General features: G+C 34.9%; 1 protein-coding gene across 5 annotated transcripts in view; it reads right to left on the minus strand.

The window, feature by feature from the left end:
* The window catches only part of AEBP2 (AE binding protein 2), a 69936-nt gene that overhangs the window by 22740 nt on the left and 29530 nt on the right, over nucleotides 1-17666 (minus strand). For 2 of the 5 annotated variants that reach the window (XM_044679889.1, XM_044679890.1), the window contains exons 5-8: nucleotides 17063-17187; nucleotides 15330-15397; nucleotides 13859-13972; nucleotides 11147-11173 (exon numbers count right to left, since the gene is read on the minus strand). In XM_044679889.1, the coding sequence (XP_044535824.1) occupies nucleotides 11147-11173; nucleotides 13859-13972; nucleotides 15330-15397; nucleotides 17063-17187 (334 nt within the window). Of the gene's footprint in view, nucleotides 1-10477; nucleotides 10617-11047; nucleotides 11174-13858; nucleotides 13973-15329; nucleotides 15398-17062; nucleotides 17188-17666 lie in introns of those variants that run through there. The other 3 variants (XM_044679894.1, XM_044679892.1, XM_044679891.1) reach the window with 3 other exon arrangements.

The raw sequence follows: 17666 nt of genomic DNA on the forward strand, positions 1-17666 counted from the left end.
AAAATATCCCTAAAATAAATTTCATTTTTATTTAGTTCAGTATGAGAAATTCGTGTGCCATCTAGAATCTGGGGGCAAAAAAAAAAGGATAAATAGAAAAATCAATATAAAAATAAGTGTTCAAATTCCAAAATTCATGAATCAATCAATCACTCAACTTCCCTTTCAACTAAACTGGTTAAAAAAGAGTAGAATATACACTAGTATCAGATTACCATTACAAGAATTCTAATGTATGTATGTATTATATATGTATTTTTTCCCAACTTATAATTTGATATGTATTTTTTTAACTTATAATTTGATATATATTTTTTTCCAACTTATAATTTGATATATATATTTTTTCCCAACTTATAATTTGATATATTTTTTTTCCCAACTTATAATTTGATATATATTTTTTTTCCAACTTATAATTTGATATATATTTTTTTTCCAACTTATAATTTGATANTTTTTTTTCCCAACTTATAATTTGATATATATTTTTTTTCCAACTTATAATTTGATAACGATGCCAGTCGCAGAGCCCGAGGAGCTCGCTCCAGCAAGAGTACAAATCAATGAGGAGGAGGCCCAGGCTCCAGGCCTCTCTCTGACACAGGCGAGCTGGGAGGATGGACAGATTCCCTCATTTCTCAGTGCCTGAGACAACTCAGACCGTCCATCACAGCTCTGCAGCACATGGGAACGGTCTACATAGATGACACGACGGGTCCAAAAGATGAAAAGTGAACCAACGGAAATGATTCATTCTTGATGAATTCGTTAATGATTCATCTTGAATTTAAGGATAGTCGGTGTCATGGAGAGTCTCGAAGGTCCCGGGGCACAGACTCAGCGTGTCAGAGATGGGGACAGGAACTGTGTTTTCTGCCTCTGAGGTCAGCCCACTATCCAGAAGGCCACAGTGAATTTTAAAAATGTAATCATGGACATGTGAAAACCAGTGGAAATGCATGTTGGATATATTGGGGGGGAAGGGGGGAGTAAAAGGGAGGTGAAGGGAAAGTAAAAACAAGAATCATGTAACCATGGAAAATTTTTCTAAAAAAATATTTTTTTAAAAAAAATGTAATCATGGGGAATGCATATCCAGATAAGTTAAACTTAAGTTTCTAAAGTTATTTTTATCAAATGTATACTAAAAATGATGACCTAATACCCAATATTTGTATTTCAATACACTACCTGCTATGAACAAAAGATGTCGTTTTAAATTATTGACAGTTTTAGACTATCGCAATAATACTGGCCCATAAGATACCCTGAATGTGAACCTTGAACATATTTTTATTACCTTTTTACTTAATACTAAAAAAGTATAGTAATAAACACAAATTATATTTTTCACTTCCAGACAAATGATTTACTAGACAAATTAAAATTAATGCTAAAAAAATAAAATAATCTGATTGGTGATTCAATCGGGCCACGGGCAAATAAATATTTTGTTAAAAACTTACATTCCCAACATCTGTACTCTCTACTCCTACTCAAATGCTATCAAAAGAAATTAGAGGAAATTTAAGAAAACTGACAATTTATATTATCTAATCTCAAATGAATACTCCTAGCAGTAAGGAAAAGAAAGCAAGAAAAGTAAGGAAAGTAAGCCTTTTTTCATCATTAATCGATTCTTCATCCCATTTACCACTGGGGACGTTCCAAGCCTCTTTAGGTCTCTGACAGCAGCCTTTACACCTACGATCTCAGCTGAAGACCGAGTTCCATGCTTGACTGAGCTCCCTTTTCACAAGCCTGACGCCCACATCCACTCTCTCCTTGGAGTCCTGGGCAAAATTCATATCCTTGATCTCCTCTCCCTTATCTACAGAGGATTGTCTTCCAACCATTCCTCTCCTCTCAATCATGAATCTCTCCCCTTTTATTAGTTCCTTCTCTGATGCCTTTTACAAACACCTATTTTCTTCATTCTTAATCATCCTTCACAAAATTCTACTATACCTATTAGTAATCATCTCTGATTTGCCTTTTTCCTTAGTCAAATCCTTTGAGAAATGCATTCTCACTCACCGCCTCTGCTTCTCCTCTCTTAAAAACCTAGTGCAATCTGGGCCCCAAACACACTCAAAGCAAAAAGGATCTCTCCTCGGTTTCCAAGGACGTCCTGCGTGCTGAAGCTAATGGCCTTTTCTCAATATCCATCCTTCTAGACCTCTACATTTTACACCATTGTCCAGTCTTCCTAGATCATCTTTCTTCAGTACGTTGTCTAGACACTGTTTTCTTTCGATTCTTCTCTGGCCCAGTCAACTACTCCTCAGTCTCATTTAGAAGATAATCATACATTTCACACATACTGTCCAAAAAGTTTCTGGCGAGGCTTTAATTCTTTTTATGCAGACAAATCTCAACGATATATCCCTCAGCTCAGATCCTTATCACCAACATTTCAAACCTGATGTCCTAAAAACATCGTAAATATATCCTGGAGGGACAGAGCCAAGAGGGAAGCTTAGGACCAGTGTAAGATGGAACTGCTCAACAGATATATCCCAAAGAGAACTCATTCTCCCTTTCAACCCCATTCACCAATATTCTGAATTTATCTGTCATGGTTGACATAGACTTCAACTCCCAAGTTCAAAACCTCAGTGTCATTCTGGGTTCCTCATTCTCTTGGCTTACATATCCAGTCAGTTGCAATTCTGGTTGTTTCTACCTCTTTGGCATTACATACATATTCTATTCTCCAACCACCATCAGAACCTCATCATCTTTCCTCTAGTGTATCCCAACAGCCTCCTCTTAGTCTCTGCCACATTTTCCATTCCAGTTTATTGCCTCCCCAGTGGAGGTCCTTGTAAGATAAAATAGGAACTCTTCTGATGATCAAAGTTCTTTATCACCAGCAACAATTCTACCTCCTACTGCTCAGAAGAAAATAGAAGGCTGCCACCTCCCGCTGCGCCTGCCTAATCTCTAGTCTTCCTAGAAAAAAAAAAAAACCTTCCATCTCACTATGGATGGCCTTGCATCTTGATTGCAGAGAAAAATGGCACAGGGCAAGGCTACCAAGGTACCACTTCCAACTCCTGCTGATGGCTAGCCTCCAGAGAAGGGGATTTTCCATCTGACTGCACAGTTTCCATCTCCTTTAGAGAATACCCCAAGGAAAAGAAGAATGCCTCCTATTCCCTGTTACATAGCTGACTTCTGGCTCCTACTGTGCCATCTCCTATCTCCTACCACAGGGAAGGGAGGAGAAACCAAGGGCTTCTATTTCTCTCTGTCTCTAGCTCCCCTGCTTCCACTTTAGGACTAACTTACACATACCTGGTTATCACACTCTCCCCATCTCAGTGATTCTAAATCGCTGTTAATTAACACCCAGATGCCAGCTACCTGGGTAGGTAATCCCCTACCACCTATTTCCTAATTCTCAACCCTTTCGATCTTCCCAGAATCCCAACCAACACAGTCCTTCTATTTTGCCTTCTGGAGTAGGTGATCAACAAACTTCCCTCCATCTTAAAACTCTTCTGAGCCTCTTTCCACTTTCCGGCCATCCCTAAGACCTGATATCCTTGCCTGCATGGTCACTTACCAATAGGACTTGTCCACAGATACATCAGTTTATTAACTGCCACAACCTTTCTCTTCTCCAACCCTTTATTCACCATATATGTTAACAGTCCCTTAAACATCCTAATAATCTTAGCTGTTCAACTTACTCGCTTTCCCATTAAGTAGAGAAAAATAAAGTAACTGTTCTGACAGGCTCCCCTACACACACACATCTTCACGCTACTAAGCAATCCTTCTATTTTTCCCTTGTCCATGGACTTATAGAGCTCATTTCTACTCCTTAATCCTCCTTCAAAGCTTCAAAGTGATGGCCCTTTCCCCAACTTGAGCTAGGAATATTTGCTCCCTTTTCTCCCTGCTTCCCCTCCTATCACTGACTTCTAGTGCCACTACCTCATCCTCCCTGGTCCTTATAGACTAACCTGTCTGTACTTGCCCTTTCTGGCATCACCTCCTACCTTCTACTGCCTTCCTTCTCATGGTCTACAAACATAACTGTTTACAACCTTAAATAAGCCTTCATTTAATCAGTCCTTCCATCACCTTTACCTTCAGCCTTTTGTGGCAAAATTCCTTGAGGCAAATTTATAATGGAAACTTCCACTTCCTCTCTTCTCACAGACTTTACTTCCTACCATCTGGATTCCGATTATTCCAGAAAATTGTCTCTTATTGCCAAATCCAGTGACCTTTTCTCAAGCCTCATTTTCGACACTATTGACTCCGTGGTACTCTCCTCTATAAATTTTCCAGGTACCATTCTGTCTTGTTCCTCCTTCTTAGGTTATTTTTCTGGATCCTTATGGAAGGCACAATTCCATTAAATGTGATAGGTCCCACATGGCTGTCCTGGGTTCTCTCCTCCCTCATTACAACTCAAATGTCATTTACTACCATGGCAACCCCAAACTTCCCTCCTAGATTAAAATGTAAGAGGGGAAAAGTTTATTTGGTTGTATATGCTAATATTTAAAGGTGTGGTCGCAAGGAACTGAATAAATACCAATTCCTAAAATGATTTTATTAAGTTATTTACAACATATAGGAGAGAATGCTAGTAGAGATGAGAAGAGGGCAGAGTAAGAGATTTGTATTCAAGTCTGTTCTGTTCACAAAGCCCTTCATAATCTACATCTCTCACCTATCCTGGCTCTTCTTACCACTTTACGATTTAATGATTGCCCCACCAGTCTTCAATCCAATGCCAAGGTTGGTTCACCTTGCATAGATGGGCATTTTCTGTCCCCTTTGCATAGAATACTTTCCCTACAGTCTTCTCTAACCTACCTAAAATTCCATTTTCTACAGAAGTCCTTTACAATCCCTCACAATTTTGGCTTCCCTTTGGCTGAAAAACATTTCCTATTTATGCCACACATGAATTCTAAGAATTTTTTCTCTCCATTAGATTGTGAATTAAGGGACCCTTGCCTTACTTTGTACACAACAGATGCTTAATGCTTATGACATCCTAGCTCCCCCAAACCTTTGCAATTCTATTACATATACCCAACTCCCCATCTCCTACATTTGTCCCTGTGAAATGATGGTCCACAATGCCTGGAATGTTCACCATAAATACCATTGTGTTTTTGTGTTTTGTTTCTGCATGAACCTTTTTCTTGATCCCTCTAAAAGCTAGTGTTTTCCCTTCCAATGTTATTATGAATGTTGCATGTTTTCTACAACTACTTATGTGCATATTAGTCTATTGCATAGATTTCTTAAGGGCAGTGCCTGGTTGTTTTTTCTTTATAGCCCTAATAACATTTTATATTCACAATGTGACAATGATCTGACAACTCCCAAACAAGTTAAATGTTATGATCCCTAAAAATCTCAAATGAATGCCCAAGAAAAGAAACAACTCTTCATTTGAAAAAACACTAATTTTGAATGCAACACTTTAAACTATGGCAACAAAAAAATTGTCATCTTCTAAAAAAAATGTCTGCGGAAACATTTTTTTTTAAAAAAGTGAAATAGTGTAACTAAAAATATGAGTATTTGGCATCAGATGAGTATTATTAAACTAGAAAACCTAGGAACATGCTTCATCTAATCTTAACTGGGTGCTTTAACAGTAGAGCAATAAACATGAACCTCAATCTCTCCAAATGTTCCAAAACTTACTCAAATTTCCCAAGATACATTCAATTGAGGACTTCATTCAACTCCTTAAATTGAAGCCATTTCATTAAAAGCTCCCTTTCTGAAAACATACCTATCCATTTATTCATTTCTAATGGAGCTAGACTGGCCTAACCTTAGATTTAATCCCAATCAGCAAAATGCTGCTCAGACCCATCTATACATTATTAAAAAAAAAATTTTTTTTATCTCATTTGATCCATTTGTAGTCCATAGTAGCTAATGCCTCAACTACTCCATTTCAACTCAAAATTTCAATAAATTTTTAAACCCATACCTTCTGTCTTTGAATCAATACTAAGAAATAGTTAATAGCAAAATAATAATAAACTAGGAAGATAGTGTCTGAAGTCAAAAACTGGGTCTTTCATCAAAACAATATGGTACTGGCTAAGAGATAGAGAGGAGGATCAATGGAATAGACTTGGGATAAATGACATCAGCAAGACTGTGTATGATAAACCCAAAGGAGCCCAACTTTTGGGACATGAATCCACTATTTGACAAAAACTGCTGGGAAATTTGGAAAACAATATGGGAGAGATTAGGTCTAGATCAACATCTCACAGCCTACACCAAGATAAATTCAGAATGGGTGAATGACTTGAATATAAAGAGGGAAACTATAAACAAGTTAAGTGAACACAGAATAGTATACTTGTCAGATCTCTGGGAAAGGAAAGACTTTAAAACCAAGCAAGAGTTAGAGAAAATTACAAAATGTAAAGTAAATGGTTTTGATTATATTAAACTAAAAAGTTTTTGTACAAACAAAAACAATGTAGTCAAAATCAGAAGGGAAACAACAAATTGGGAAAAAATCTTTATAACGAAAAACTCTGACAGGGGTCTAATTACTCAAATATACAAAGAGTTAAAGCAGTTGTATAAAAAAATCAAGCCATTCCCCAATTGATAAATGGGCAAGAGACATGAATAGGCAATTTTCAGGTAAAGAAATCAAAAGTATCAATAAGCACAAGAGAAAGTGTTCCAAATCTCTAATAGAGAAATGCAAATCAAAACAACTCTGAGGTATCACTTCAAACCTAGCAGACTGGCTAAAATGAAAGAAGGGAAGAGTAATGAATGTTGGAGGGGATGTGGCAAAATTGGGACATTAATGCATTGCTGGTGGAACTGTGAACTGATCCAGCCATTCTGGCTGGCAATTTGGAACTATGCTCAAAGGGCTATAAAAGACTGCCTGCCCTTTGATCCAGCCATACCTTTGCTGGGTTTGTACCCGAAAGAGATCAGATAAACAGACTTGTTTTATTATTTTTTATTATTATTTATTATTATTTTATTATGTATTTATAGCTGTGCTTTTTGTGGTGACAACAAACTTGAAAAGGAGGGTATGTCCTTCAACTGGGGAATGGCTGAACAAACTGTGGTATATGCTAGTGATGGAATACTATTGTGCTCAAAGGAATAATAAACTGGAGGAATTCCAGGTGAACTGGAGAGACCTCCAGGAACTGATGCAGAGCGAAAGGAGCAGAGCCAGAAGAACATTGTACACAGAGACTGATATACTGTGGTAAAATCGAATGTAATGGACTTCTGTACTGGCAGCAATGCAATGACCCAGGACAGCTCTGAGGGATTTATGGTAAAGATGCTACCCACATTCAGAGGAAGGACTGCAGGAGAGGAAACATTTAAGAAAAACAACTGCTTGAACGCATGGGTCGGGGTGGACATGATTGAGGGTGTGGACTCGAAACTACCACACCAATGCAACTAATAACAATTTGGAAATTGGTCTTGATCAAGGACACATGACAAAACTAGTGGAAATGCACATCGGCCATGGGTGGGGGGAGTGGGGGGGGCGAAGGGGAAAGGAGGAGCATGAATCAGGTAACCATGTTAAAAATGAATATTAATAAATGTTTGGGGAAAAAAAAACCTGGGTCTTTCCACAGAGATACACCTAGCTGCCCCTGAAATTTAAAAATTATTCAATTGAAACTACTCTCTCAACTATTTTTCATTATTCTTGCTTCTAGACCTCTGCAGCATTAACACTATTGAATGCCTTCCACTGAATATTTATCTCATTCCCTCTTATCTGCCTATTTCTCAGTCTCCATCACTGGGTCTCAAGCCAACTAAGTGTTGAGATCACCCTTTGCCGCTATACCAGCTCCTTATTTTCCTGACTGATCTCATTGGTTCCATTTTCATCCAGATGTTGATGAAGGTATGATCTTTTATGTTGTACAAGCTTAATTCTTATAATTATCATAGGGCAGCAAGGTGGCTCAGTGAATTGAGAGCAAAGACTAGAGGTGGGAGGTACTGGGTTAAAATCTGGCCTCAGACACTTCCTATTAGTGCGACCCTGGGCAAGTCACTTAACAATCATTGCATTGGAAAGCCCTTACCCCTCTTCTGCTTAGAACCAATATACAGTATTGATTCCAGTGGCAGATAAATAAGTACATCTTTCTTTATCTAAATAAATTATTGCTAAAATCTAAAAAACTGCTTCTTTTTATTGACCCAAATATAATGGTAAAACAAAAAAGGAAATTTGAGGTAATACAAACTAGGTGGGACATCAAAAGAAACATAGCAATACTTATAGAGGTAGTTAGTTGGCTCAGTGGTTGGAGTGCCAGTGCCAGGCCTGGGAGTCAAAAGGACCTAGATTCAAATCTGACCTCAAAACACTTCCAGACAACTTATTTAATAATGCCAAATACTGAGACCTTCCTGCAATTCCACCTTGAAACTTGTAAGATAAAGGTGGAAAGCCGTAACAAATGTTAAAAATGATATTTTATGTGCCCAATTATTAATAGCTCTCTTAAAATGTTTATATGAATTACTATGTCCAGTTGGGAAAAAAAAACATGAAAAACAAGGTCACAAAGAATAATTTTGAAATCTGAAAATCTCGTACACGTGCACTACTAAGAAGCAATGATGGGGTGCAAAGCTACATAGCAGTGGATAGAGCCAGGACTGAAGTCAGAAGGACATGGGTTCAAACATGACTCCAGATGGATCCTAGCTGTGTGACCCTGGTCGTGACATGACACTCAGTTCTTGTCCTTCTTAGAACTGTTACAAAAACAGAAAGTATGGAAAAAGAAAGCAGCAGCCATGATACTTTTTCTTTTGCAACTAATTTTTTTTTAATCTGCTTTATCTTCCAGTAACCTTTCAAGTATAGCATTATTAGGTAATAATGTGAACCAAGATCTAATGACCAGCAACAGTGGATATGGAAATGAGAAGAAATTATGAGAGAAGTATATATATATATATATGTGTGTGTGTGACTTCAATTAGTCTAAATGAGGATCTTGGCTGTCCTGCCAAAGTACAATGCATCAAAAAGGATATTTACTTCATTAAAAGGTAACAACTTTGAAGCTAGATGTGATTTGCTTTGTTTTATTAGAAAAAATACTTAGGCAAGGGCTACAATCATCTGTCAATTATGAATGACTTACAAGGACATGAAGCAATAAAATAAAAATACAGATACAAATTATATATCCGATTATTGGCAATTTCATAACAAATTTAAGATAACAATGGAGATTGCAGGTTACTTTATAGGTACAGAATAAAGCAGTAGATGAAGTGCTCCAGCAAAAGAACAGAAACCAAAAGAAAAATGCAAAAGAAATGTCACATTGCTAGAGAGCATGTGTATAGTATTCTTATTAAACAACCTTTCCAGAATGTCTTATATTAGTAGTGCTGTAATTGCACTTCATTTAATTTCATGACTCATTATTTCTAGCTTTTTTTAACCCACTGGAACCAAGAAGGCCTCATGTTTTATTTTTTAAAAAAAATTTTTTTAAAAATTAGGTAAATGCAAAATGCACTATGTACCATGAAAATTCTCATCTTGGAACCAAAGGGTTAATAAATTTGTCTCTTATTTAAAAATTTTAGTGTAAAAACTGCTGGTTTTTATATTTACTGTAGTAAAGTGAAAACTCCTCAATAGGAGGATTTTATGCAGTTTGACTGCATATTACCACATACTTTACAATAGGTCCTTCCAACAGTAAGGAAATAATTGATTTCACGGTCACTGTCAGAAATGAGTGCCATAATTCTATTATGGTTACTGTTCATCCCTCAAAGACTTCTGGAAGGATGTTCAATGTATTTCATTCTTACAACAGATATTAACAGTAGTATATAGTCCCTTAAGTCTCCAAAAGACATTTATTGTTAAGGAAGGTGCTTTATTAACAATTCTTCTGGCAGCACTAGTGAATTACAATATCCTTCAATATTATTTCTACCATAATATATACATTTAACTTTCATGCCTCTAGAAAAACATCTACAGTACATTTCATAATATAAAAATATATTACAAATCTGCTGAATTATTTACAAGCAATGTTCTATTATCTCTATGCAACATTTTTGTCTCCATACAAGACTAACAAATTACACAGTTTTCTATTTTCTTTAAGTTTAAAAAAAAAATCAATATGGCTTCTTGCTTATTAATAAGCAAGAAAGTGATTTTATTTTCTTTCCCAAACCAACTTTGGTGCATAAAGAATTCAATTTCCAGATAAGTAAAAAAAAAATACAATTTCTCACATCAAAAGAAAAATCAATTGCTTTTCCCATGGAAAAAAAATTGGTCTTAAAATGAAATCAACCAAGAGTACTCAAAATTTTTGAAAAGAGGTTTTTCAAAAACCGTTAACAGATTCATTTCATAAGTAAATATTTAACATACTGTACTCCATGAGAAAGCCCTAATCCTGAAAAGGGAGTCACCACACATACTGCAACACTCTTTTAACAGTTAAAGGTTTCAGCCCTAATTCGATAGATGAAATTTTTGGTTGATTGCAAATGACGTTCACTGTTTGCTTAAAAACAAATTGAATACTTTTCTTATCAGAGTTCTGCAAAAGAACACAAATGGCAACCAATCACATCTATTAATCATAATTGAAAAATAAAATTATCTCCTGATAATTTTCATTGTCTTTTATATCTTGAATTTTAAATCAATGAATACTGTAGAGTAAAATGTATTCTTAGTGCTTTTCAAATTTGTTAAGGGCACAAATTTTTTCAAATATAAACTACTGGAATCACTAAAGAAAAGCAGCTTAAAGCAGCATGCATGCAAAGCTTTTAAGAAGTTGTTTTCACTAAGTTGCCAGAAGAGTGGTTGCTCAGTCTCCCACTGTACCATTCCATGAAAATGTGGATATACAGTAATATATTAATACATTCCACAGAAGCATCTACTTCATTCACAGAATGTTTACACTAAGCATAAATATTATCTAAGTAGTGGGGGAGGGAGGAGAAAAAGGAAGGGGTTGACTCTAATGTGCAACTTTATTCCTAAACCCATTGTCAGTGACTAAGACTGTAGGTATCCCCCGTTTGTTTGCTTTATTTATTTATGTATTATTATTTTTACCTCTTCAACCTCTTCTGTGGCATTGTTCTGAAAAAAAAAAGAAATATAAGTTCATTGTATTTTTTTTAAACTGCAAACAAGGTAAGTGCTTTTACATTTAGATAAAATACATACAGCTAGTAAATATTTATAACACTTTCCTGTTATTAATAACCCATAGAGGTTAGGTTCTAATTTTCTCAGTATGTTTTCCTAATTCATCTACTATCTGAAATGTCCTATTTCTTAAGAAATGTAAATATTTGTAATTTTTTTAAAACCCTTATGTCTTAAGAATCTTTTGGTTCCAAGGCAGAAGAGTGGTACTGTCTAGGTAATGGGGGCTAAGTGACTTACCCAGGGTCACACAGCTATAACGTGCCAGATTTGAACCTAAGACTTCCAGACTTTAGGCCTGGCTTTCAAGCCATTGAGCTACTCAGCTGTCATCATTATTTGTAATTTTTAAAGATTTTTTTTTATAAGCTGACAAATAGGTGGTTTTAAAATGAAGAACATGTGTTATGAGAAATTTCTTTAATGTAGTTTACATACCCATACTAAAAAAGCTTGCTTCATCAGACTACAACCTCAATAAATATTTCTAGAACCATAATAAATTTCATAGGGCACCAAGCTAGGTAACACGTGGATAGAGTGCCAAGTCTGGGGTCTGGAGGACCTGGATTCAAGACCACCTCAGGAAACATTCTAGCTGTATAATCCTAGACAAGTCACAAGCCCAATTCCCTAGTCCTTACCACTTAAAAAAGACACAGTATGAATTCTAAAACAAATGGGGCTTTAATTTTTTTTAAACTGAACAAATTAAGATTCTCAACCCTTAATCATGTAACCATGTTAAAAATGAATATTAATAAATGTTAAAAAAAAAAAGATTCTCAACCCTTTTAGCTCCCTAAAAACAAAACCATTAAAAAAAACCAATACGAGATTTGGAAAGTTAGAAATAATTCAGCCCAAACCTAAACATATACAAATATTGAACTATAAGAAAACTACAAAAATAACTCATAATCCATGAATGAAATCCCAACTGGAAAGCCTATGAAATTATCAATATGCTTTTATGTAGTCAAGCAGTCGATGTTGCAAGAGTGCTTTCTTTACATGACATTAACTATAGGGAAAATTCAATTAAAGACGGGATAAAAGATCTCTATTAGGACTTAATCTATCAGAATAGGAAATCCTATTGGGGGATAAAGTCCTTTCAAAAACAAATATCTAACCTATCAACTGTCATAACACATTTACAAAGTCAATACAAGTCAATATTTAGCCACTTAAGATAGAAGAGAAACCAGTACAAAGACAGGATAGCAGCATCTACTTATACCTTCAGGAAATGTTTGTTAAACTGAATTGTTTATTTCGCAATTCTGATCCACAAAAGAGGGAGAAATATAGAATATTTTGTTGTATTAGGATTTGTTTGTATTAAATAATATTCTAGTTAAAATAACTTTAGCTTAAGTGTCTAAAACAAAAATATTTTCATTAGAATCTCTTCAAGAAACCTGAAATTTGTTGAGGACCGAAATTAAAAGTAATTTGAAAAAAAGATTAAGTCATTCATCGATTACAAATCAATTCAACAAAAATTAATTACAAACCTATTGCAGACAAAGCACTGTACTAAGTCCTGAGTATATTATTTTAGTTTTCTGTTTACTTGCCAAATATAACTGGCTGGAGGCGACTGGGTAGCTCAGTGGATTGAGAGCAAGGTCTAGAGACAGGAGGTCCTAGGTTCAAATCCGGCCTCAGACACTTCCCAGCTGTGTGACCCTGGGCAAGTCACTTGACCCCCATTGCCTACCCTTACCACTCTTCTGCCTTGGAGCCAATACACAGTATTGACTAAGACACAAGGGTAAGGGTTTTAAGAAAAAATACAAATAGGGGCAGCTGGGTAGCAGCTCAGTGGATTGAGAGCCAGGCCTAAAGATGGGAGGTCCTAGGTTCAAATCTGGCCTCAGACACTTCCCAGCTGTATGACCCTGGGCAAGTCACTTGACCCCCATGGCCTACCCTTACCACTCTTCTGCCTTGGAGCCAATACACAGTATTTCAAGACAGAAGGTAAGGGTTTAAAAAAAAAATACAAATAATATAACTGGATCATAAATAAAACTACAATTGAACTACTTACAAATTATGATTTAAAACATAGTACATTAATGAAAAAAGGAGGCCAGATTTTTTAAAAGTGATTTTTGGCTAATAAGCATGTGTAACTGAAGTTTTTTTTTTTAAAAAAAACCATTGTTTAACCTACTTAGGACACTTGATATGATGAGCTTTCTTTCCCTCCCCACAATCTTGTAGGAAAAAAATGGCAGTACTCAACATGAAAGTACTGGTTTCAGTAATGTATTACAGCTAAACAGTAATTATTTTTGGATAAATTTGGACTTGAAAAAAATACATGTGATCTTAACAGAAGTGATCTTTCAGGGTTCTGTTGTATATACTTCCTTTACTAGAATTTCTGTACACCAAGCACAAAAAAGTAAAATACACTTGGTAAATAAACACATTCCCTCTTTCTCAGTAACTAGATTTCAGTTCATGAAGGTAGATTATTAAGAATTTCTTAAAACCATAGAACTTAATCCATGGGAACTAGATTGATATTCCTGTCCTAACAATCTCTTATATTAATTCCAAGATTATGTTTTATAAAGGAAAAACTCAAAATTAAATTACCTGTATATGTTTGGGTCCAAAAGCAAGGCAGTGTCTTTGGGTAGCTTTGATAAATGAACTACTTTTGTTTTTAATTGATGTCGTTCACTTTCATTAACCCACACATCAGGCAAACTATGGGGAGAAAAACAGAAAAAAAATTTTTTTAAGATCACACATTCAAGGGTAAAATAAGCAACCTTAAAATAATGAATTAGCTTTAAAATGTTTTTAAAAATTATGGGAATTATGAAAGACACTGCTTAATGACATGGCTTTGAAAATGAGCCATAACCTTAATAACCTTAAGCTACTGATACCAAATATTTACTTCTGAACTGAAATCTCTTTAAAATTTTAAGTCATAATTTTAAAAGTTCCAAAGACCTTTGTAAGTAATTTGAAAGTAATTTGTAAATGTGCATTTACAGTTTATTCTGATATCTCTGCATTAAAATGTTTCAGTTACAGACCATCTCAAATTGTTACTTTGAAAAAATAGACTAATTTTAATTCTGTAGCTATTTAGCACATACATAGCTTAGCCCCTAAATCCTTTAGAGCCAGCCTACCTAACCTATAGGCCAAATCACAACACAAAATTCTCTTGTCATCTTGGTCTTGACTTATGATTCATCTCACCTACTCCTCAAGCTGACTCACTAGGAGTCACTTAGTCAAATAATGTGACAACCTGTGTAGTTCAAAATAGTCTGACCTAGAAATCTTAAAAATGTTTGCTATATAAAAATCTAGTGTAGAGGTACACATGTGGCCACAGACATCCTATATAAAGCAGTAGTTCCCAAACTTTTGGCCTACCACCCCCTTTCCAGAAAAAAAATATTACTTGGACTCCTGGAAATTTAATTTTTTTAAATTTTAATAGCAATTAATAGGAAAGATAATGCACCTGTGGCCATCATCGCCATCACTGCCATCACCAACCCCCCTGGATCGCTGCAGCACCCACCAGGGGGTGGTAGCACCCACTTTGGGAATCACTGCTATAAAGCATTGAGAACATCTAGAAAAAGCAACACCTGTTGCTTGTGCAACACCTACTTCTGCATTGAAAGGTACCTATTAAAAAAAGATAGGAAAGGGAAAGTAGGAGCTTTGAATCATGTAACCATGTTAAAAATGAATATTAATAAATGATCTAAAAAAAGATAGGAACACTTCAATCTATTAACATAAATCTATTAAGATAAAATTGTTGGACTAGGAGGAAATCTTCTATTCCACCTCACTCCACAGGTTTTTCACTTCATTATTATCTACATACTATCATGATACAATGGTGCACCTATTATTTGATCCAGAAACTCATCTCTCAAAAAGAAAAAAAATTTTAAAGTAGATGAAAAAGGAAAAACATATAGTTAACAATTTCTCCAGGTAGACAATTTATTTGAAGATCTAGAGTCTATTCCAACAATGGTAACAATAGTTCAATTAATTAAATTAATTAAAAATTAATAGGACTTACATATCTTCTGGCATCCAATGAAGCAGCAGTTTTATCTTTCCAGAATCTTCTTTTCTCTTGGCTATTACCTATTAATAGTATTAAAAATGACAAATAAAATGTGAAAAATGAGTAAATGACTATAGAAGAAAATAAAAATTTGAAAGAAAACTAAAACACACACACACAAAAAAAAACCCAGAAGGTACTCCGTCTTAGCCTAGTATGCCAAAACTTAAATCAGATTCTGCTGACCTCTTCTGGAGAAGAGAAAAAACAAACTGTTCAAAACAAGAGATAGGTACATCTGTGAACTGTTGGGGGCGCTATGAATCAGTACAATGATTTTGAAAAGCAAATTGGAAGTATGCAAATAATCTTACACACACTTCCAGGGGAATACTGTACTGATAAGAAATATCCCCACATACACACCAAAATAATTATAGCAGTAGCAGGGAAATGGCTAAAAAATATTTTCATGAATTTAATAGAATATTGCTATGCTGGATATATTGTGATCCAAAACAAGTAATTATAACATGTGAGTGGGAAATCTCAAAAACATGTTTATGTTGCAGAATCAGCAGTAGCTTTTAAAAGACAGACCTTTACTGCACCTTTTCCAGAGGTGGAAGATAAGAGTACAGTCCCTCTGGGAGAGGGAATAATCCTGGGAGAAACTATGAAAGTACATTTTAAAAATAATTTTGTTAAAACATTAGGATATATTTAAAATAATATTCAAAAGTGATAAGATATTAAGTCTTATCAGACAGGTTGAAAAAATTCAGCTTTGCCACTGTAAGATGTAGAAAGCATGTTTTGGCAACAGCTTGGCTGAAATAAATCTAGAGGAACTAATAATACTGAAAAATCACGGAGACTCAAAAGTATGATGTGGCAAATAACTAGTACAATCCTGCAGCTTCCAAGAATAAAGAGGTTAAGAGTCTCTCTATACTCTGTCCTGTTGATTCTATATTCTAATCACAATTAGGACAAATCCTAAATAAGCTGGAAAAGGTCCAGAAGATAAATCAAAGTGGTAATGGGTTGGGTTCAAATTATACAGAGATGAAGGGGGAAGAGGGGTGTGTGTGTAAGTAAAATTGCATTCTACAAAAATGTAGACAAATGAAAATGCCTATTAAAGCTGATAGCAAGAAAAATGTTATAGTAAATTTTATAAATCCAAAAATCTTATGCGTTAGCCTGCATCAGAACATAGCAGGCCTGACACATCTTGAAGTCTACAAGTAGAGTATTGAATACAATTCTGAAATCTGAATGCCTTTATTGATGATTCTCATTTTGTTCATTTTTATCAAGTTACATTTCTTGTACAATAATTGAAGATATATTTGAATTATAATTATATCACATATTTTAAACATGATAAAAATAATTGTGTATTTTGGAAAAGTGCTCATAAACTCCAATAAGCAATTAAAATTTTTTAAATTACTCACAGATCAAAATATCTAAAAATCTAAAAAAAAAAGTTTGTTTCTTCACTCCTAAATCTTAAGACTGGGTTTTATGTGAACAAAGGTCCAAATGAAGCCTTTGCTGATTTCTCCAGTGATTTTGCTGATTTTGACATTAATTTTTTTTTTACTCCTTTTTCATATAGTATTGTTGATGGCAAATGTTAGGGAAAATTAGAATTATATGTACTTTTCTTTATATATAAATGTAGTGATAATTGTATATTCACATACATGAACAAGCAAAGAAACCAGAATACTTACAGTACTATGAAAAACAACACTGTGTCCCTTTCCTAAACTTTCTATATGGGCTGAGAGGTTAAAGCATATGGCTCGATGTCGGATTGCATCCAGTGTCTGTGCATCAAAGAAGTCGTGGGGTCGTGCTAAAAAAAGACAAAAAAATTTATTTTTTAATTTAACCTATCAACAAATGTGATCAAGGATTAAACCTGCAACCATAATATCATTTATAAAGTAATAAAAATGCTAGAAAGCTGATGAAGCTCCCCCACATCCAATTTCATACTGGACATTTTACATTGGCTGTACTAGACATCTCAAAATCAAGATGTCCAAAATACAATTCTTCCAATTCATTCCCTCTACAAAACTTGTCACAGATTAATAATCACAGTATTAATATAATTTACTCACCTTATCCAGGATATCCAATTTGTGAAATTTTAACTATTTCTACTTATGTGATGTCTTGAATGCATCCAACCCCTCCCCTTGACCTCAAACTACATTAGCAGTTTCTCTCACACAAAGATTAATCCAACAGTGCAAATTGGTCTTTCCAAGTTTCTTGCCACACCTATTTATCCTATTATATTGATGGGAAAATAACTGCCCTTTCTCA

This window comes from Gracilinanus agilis, chromosome 5 (assembly GCF_016433145.1).
Source record: "Gracilinanus agilis isolate LMUSP501 chromosome 5, AgileGrace, whole genome shotgun sequence".
Classification (NCBI taxonomy): domain Eukaryota; kingdom Metazoa; phylum Chordata; class Mammalia; order Didelphimorphia; family Didelphidae; genus Gracilinanus; species Gracilinanus agilis.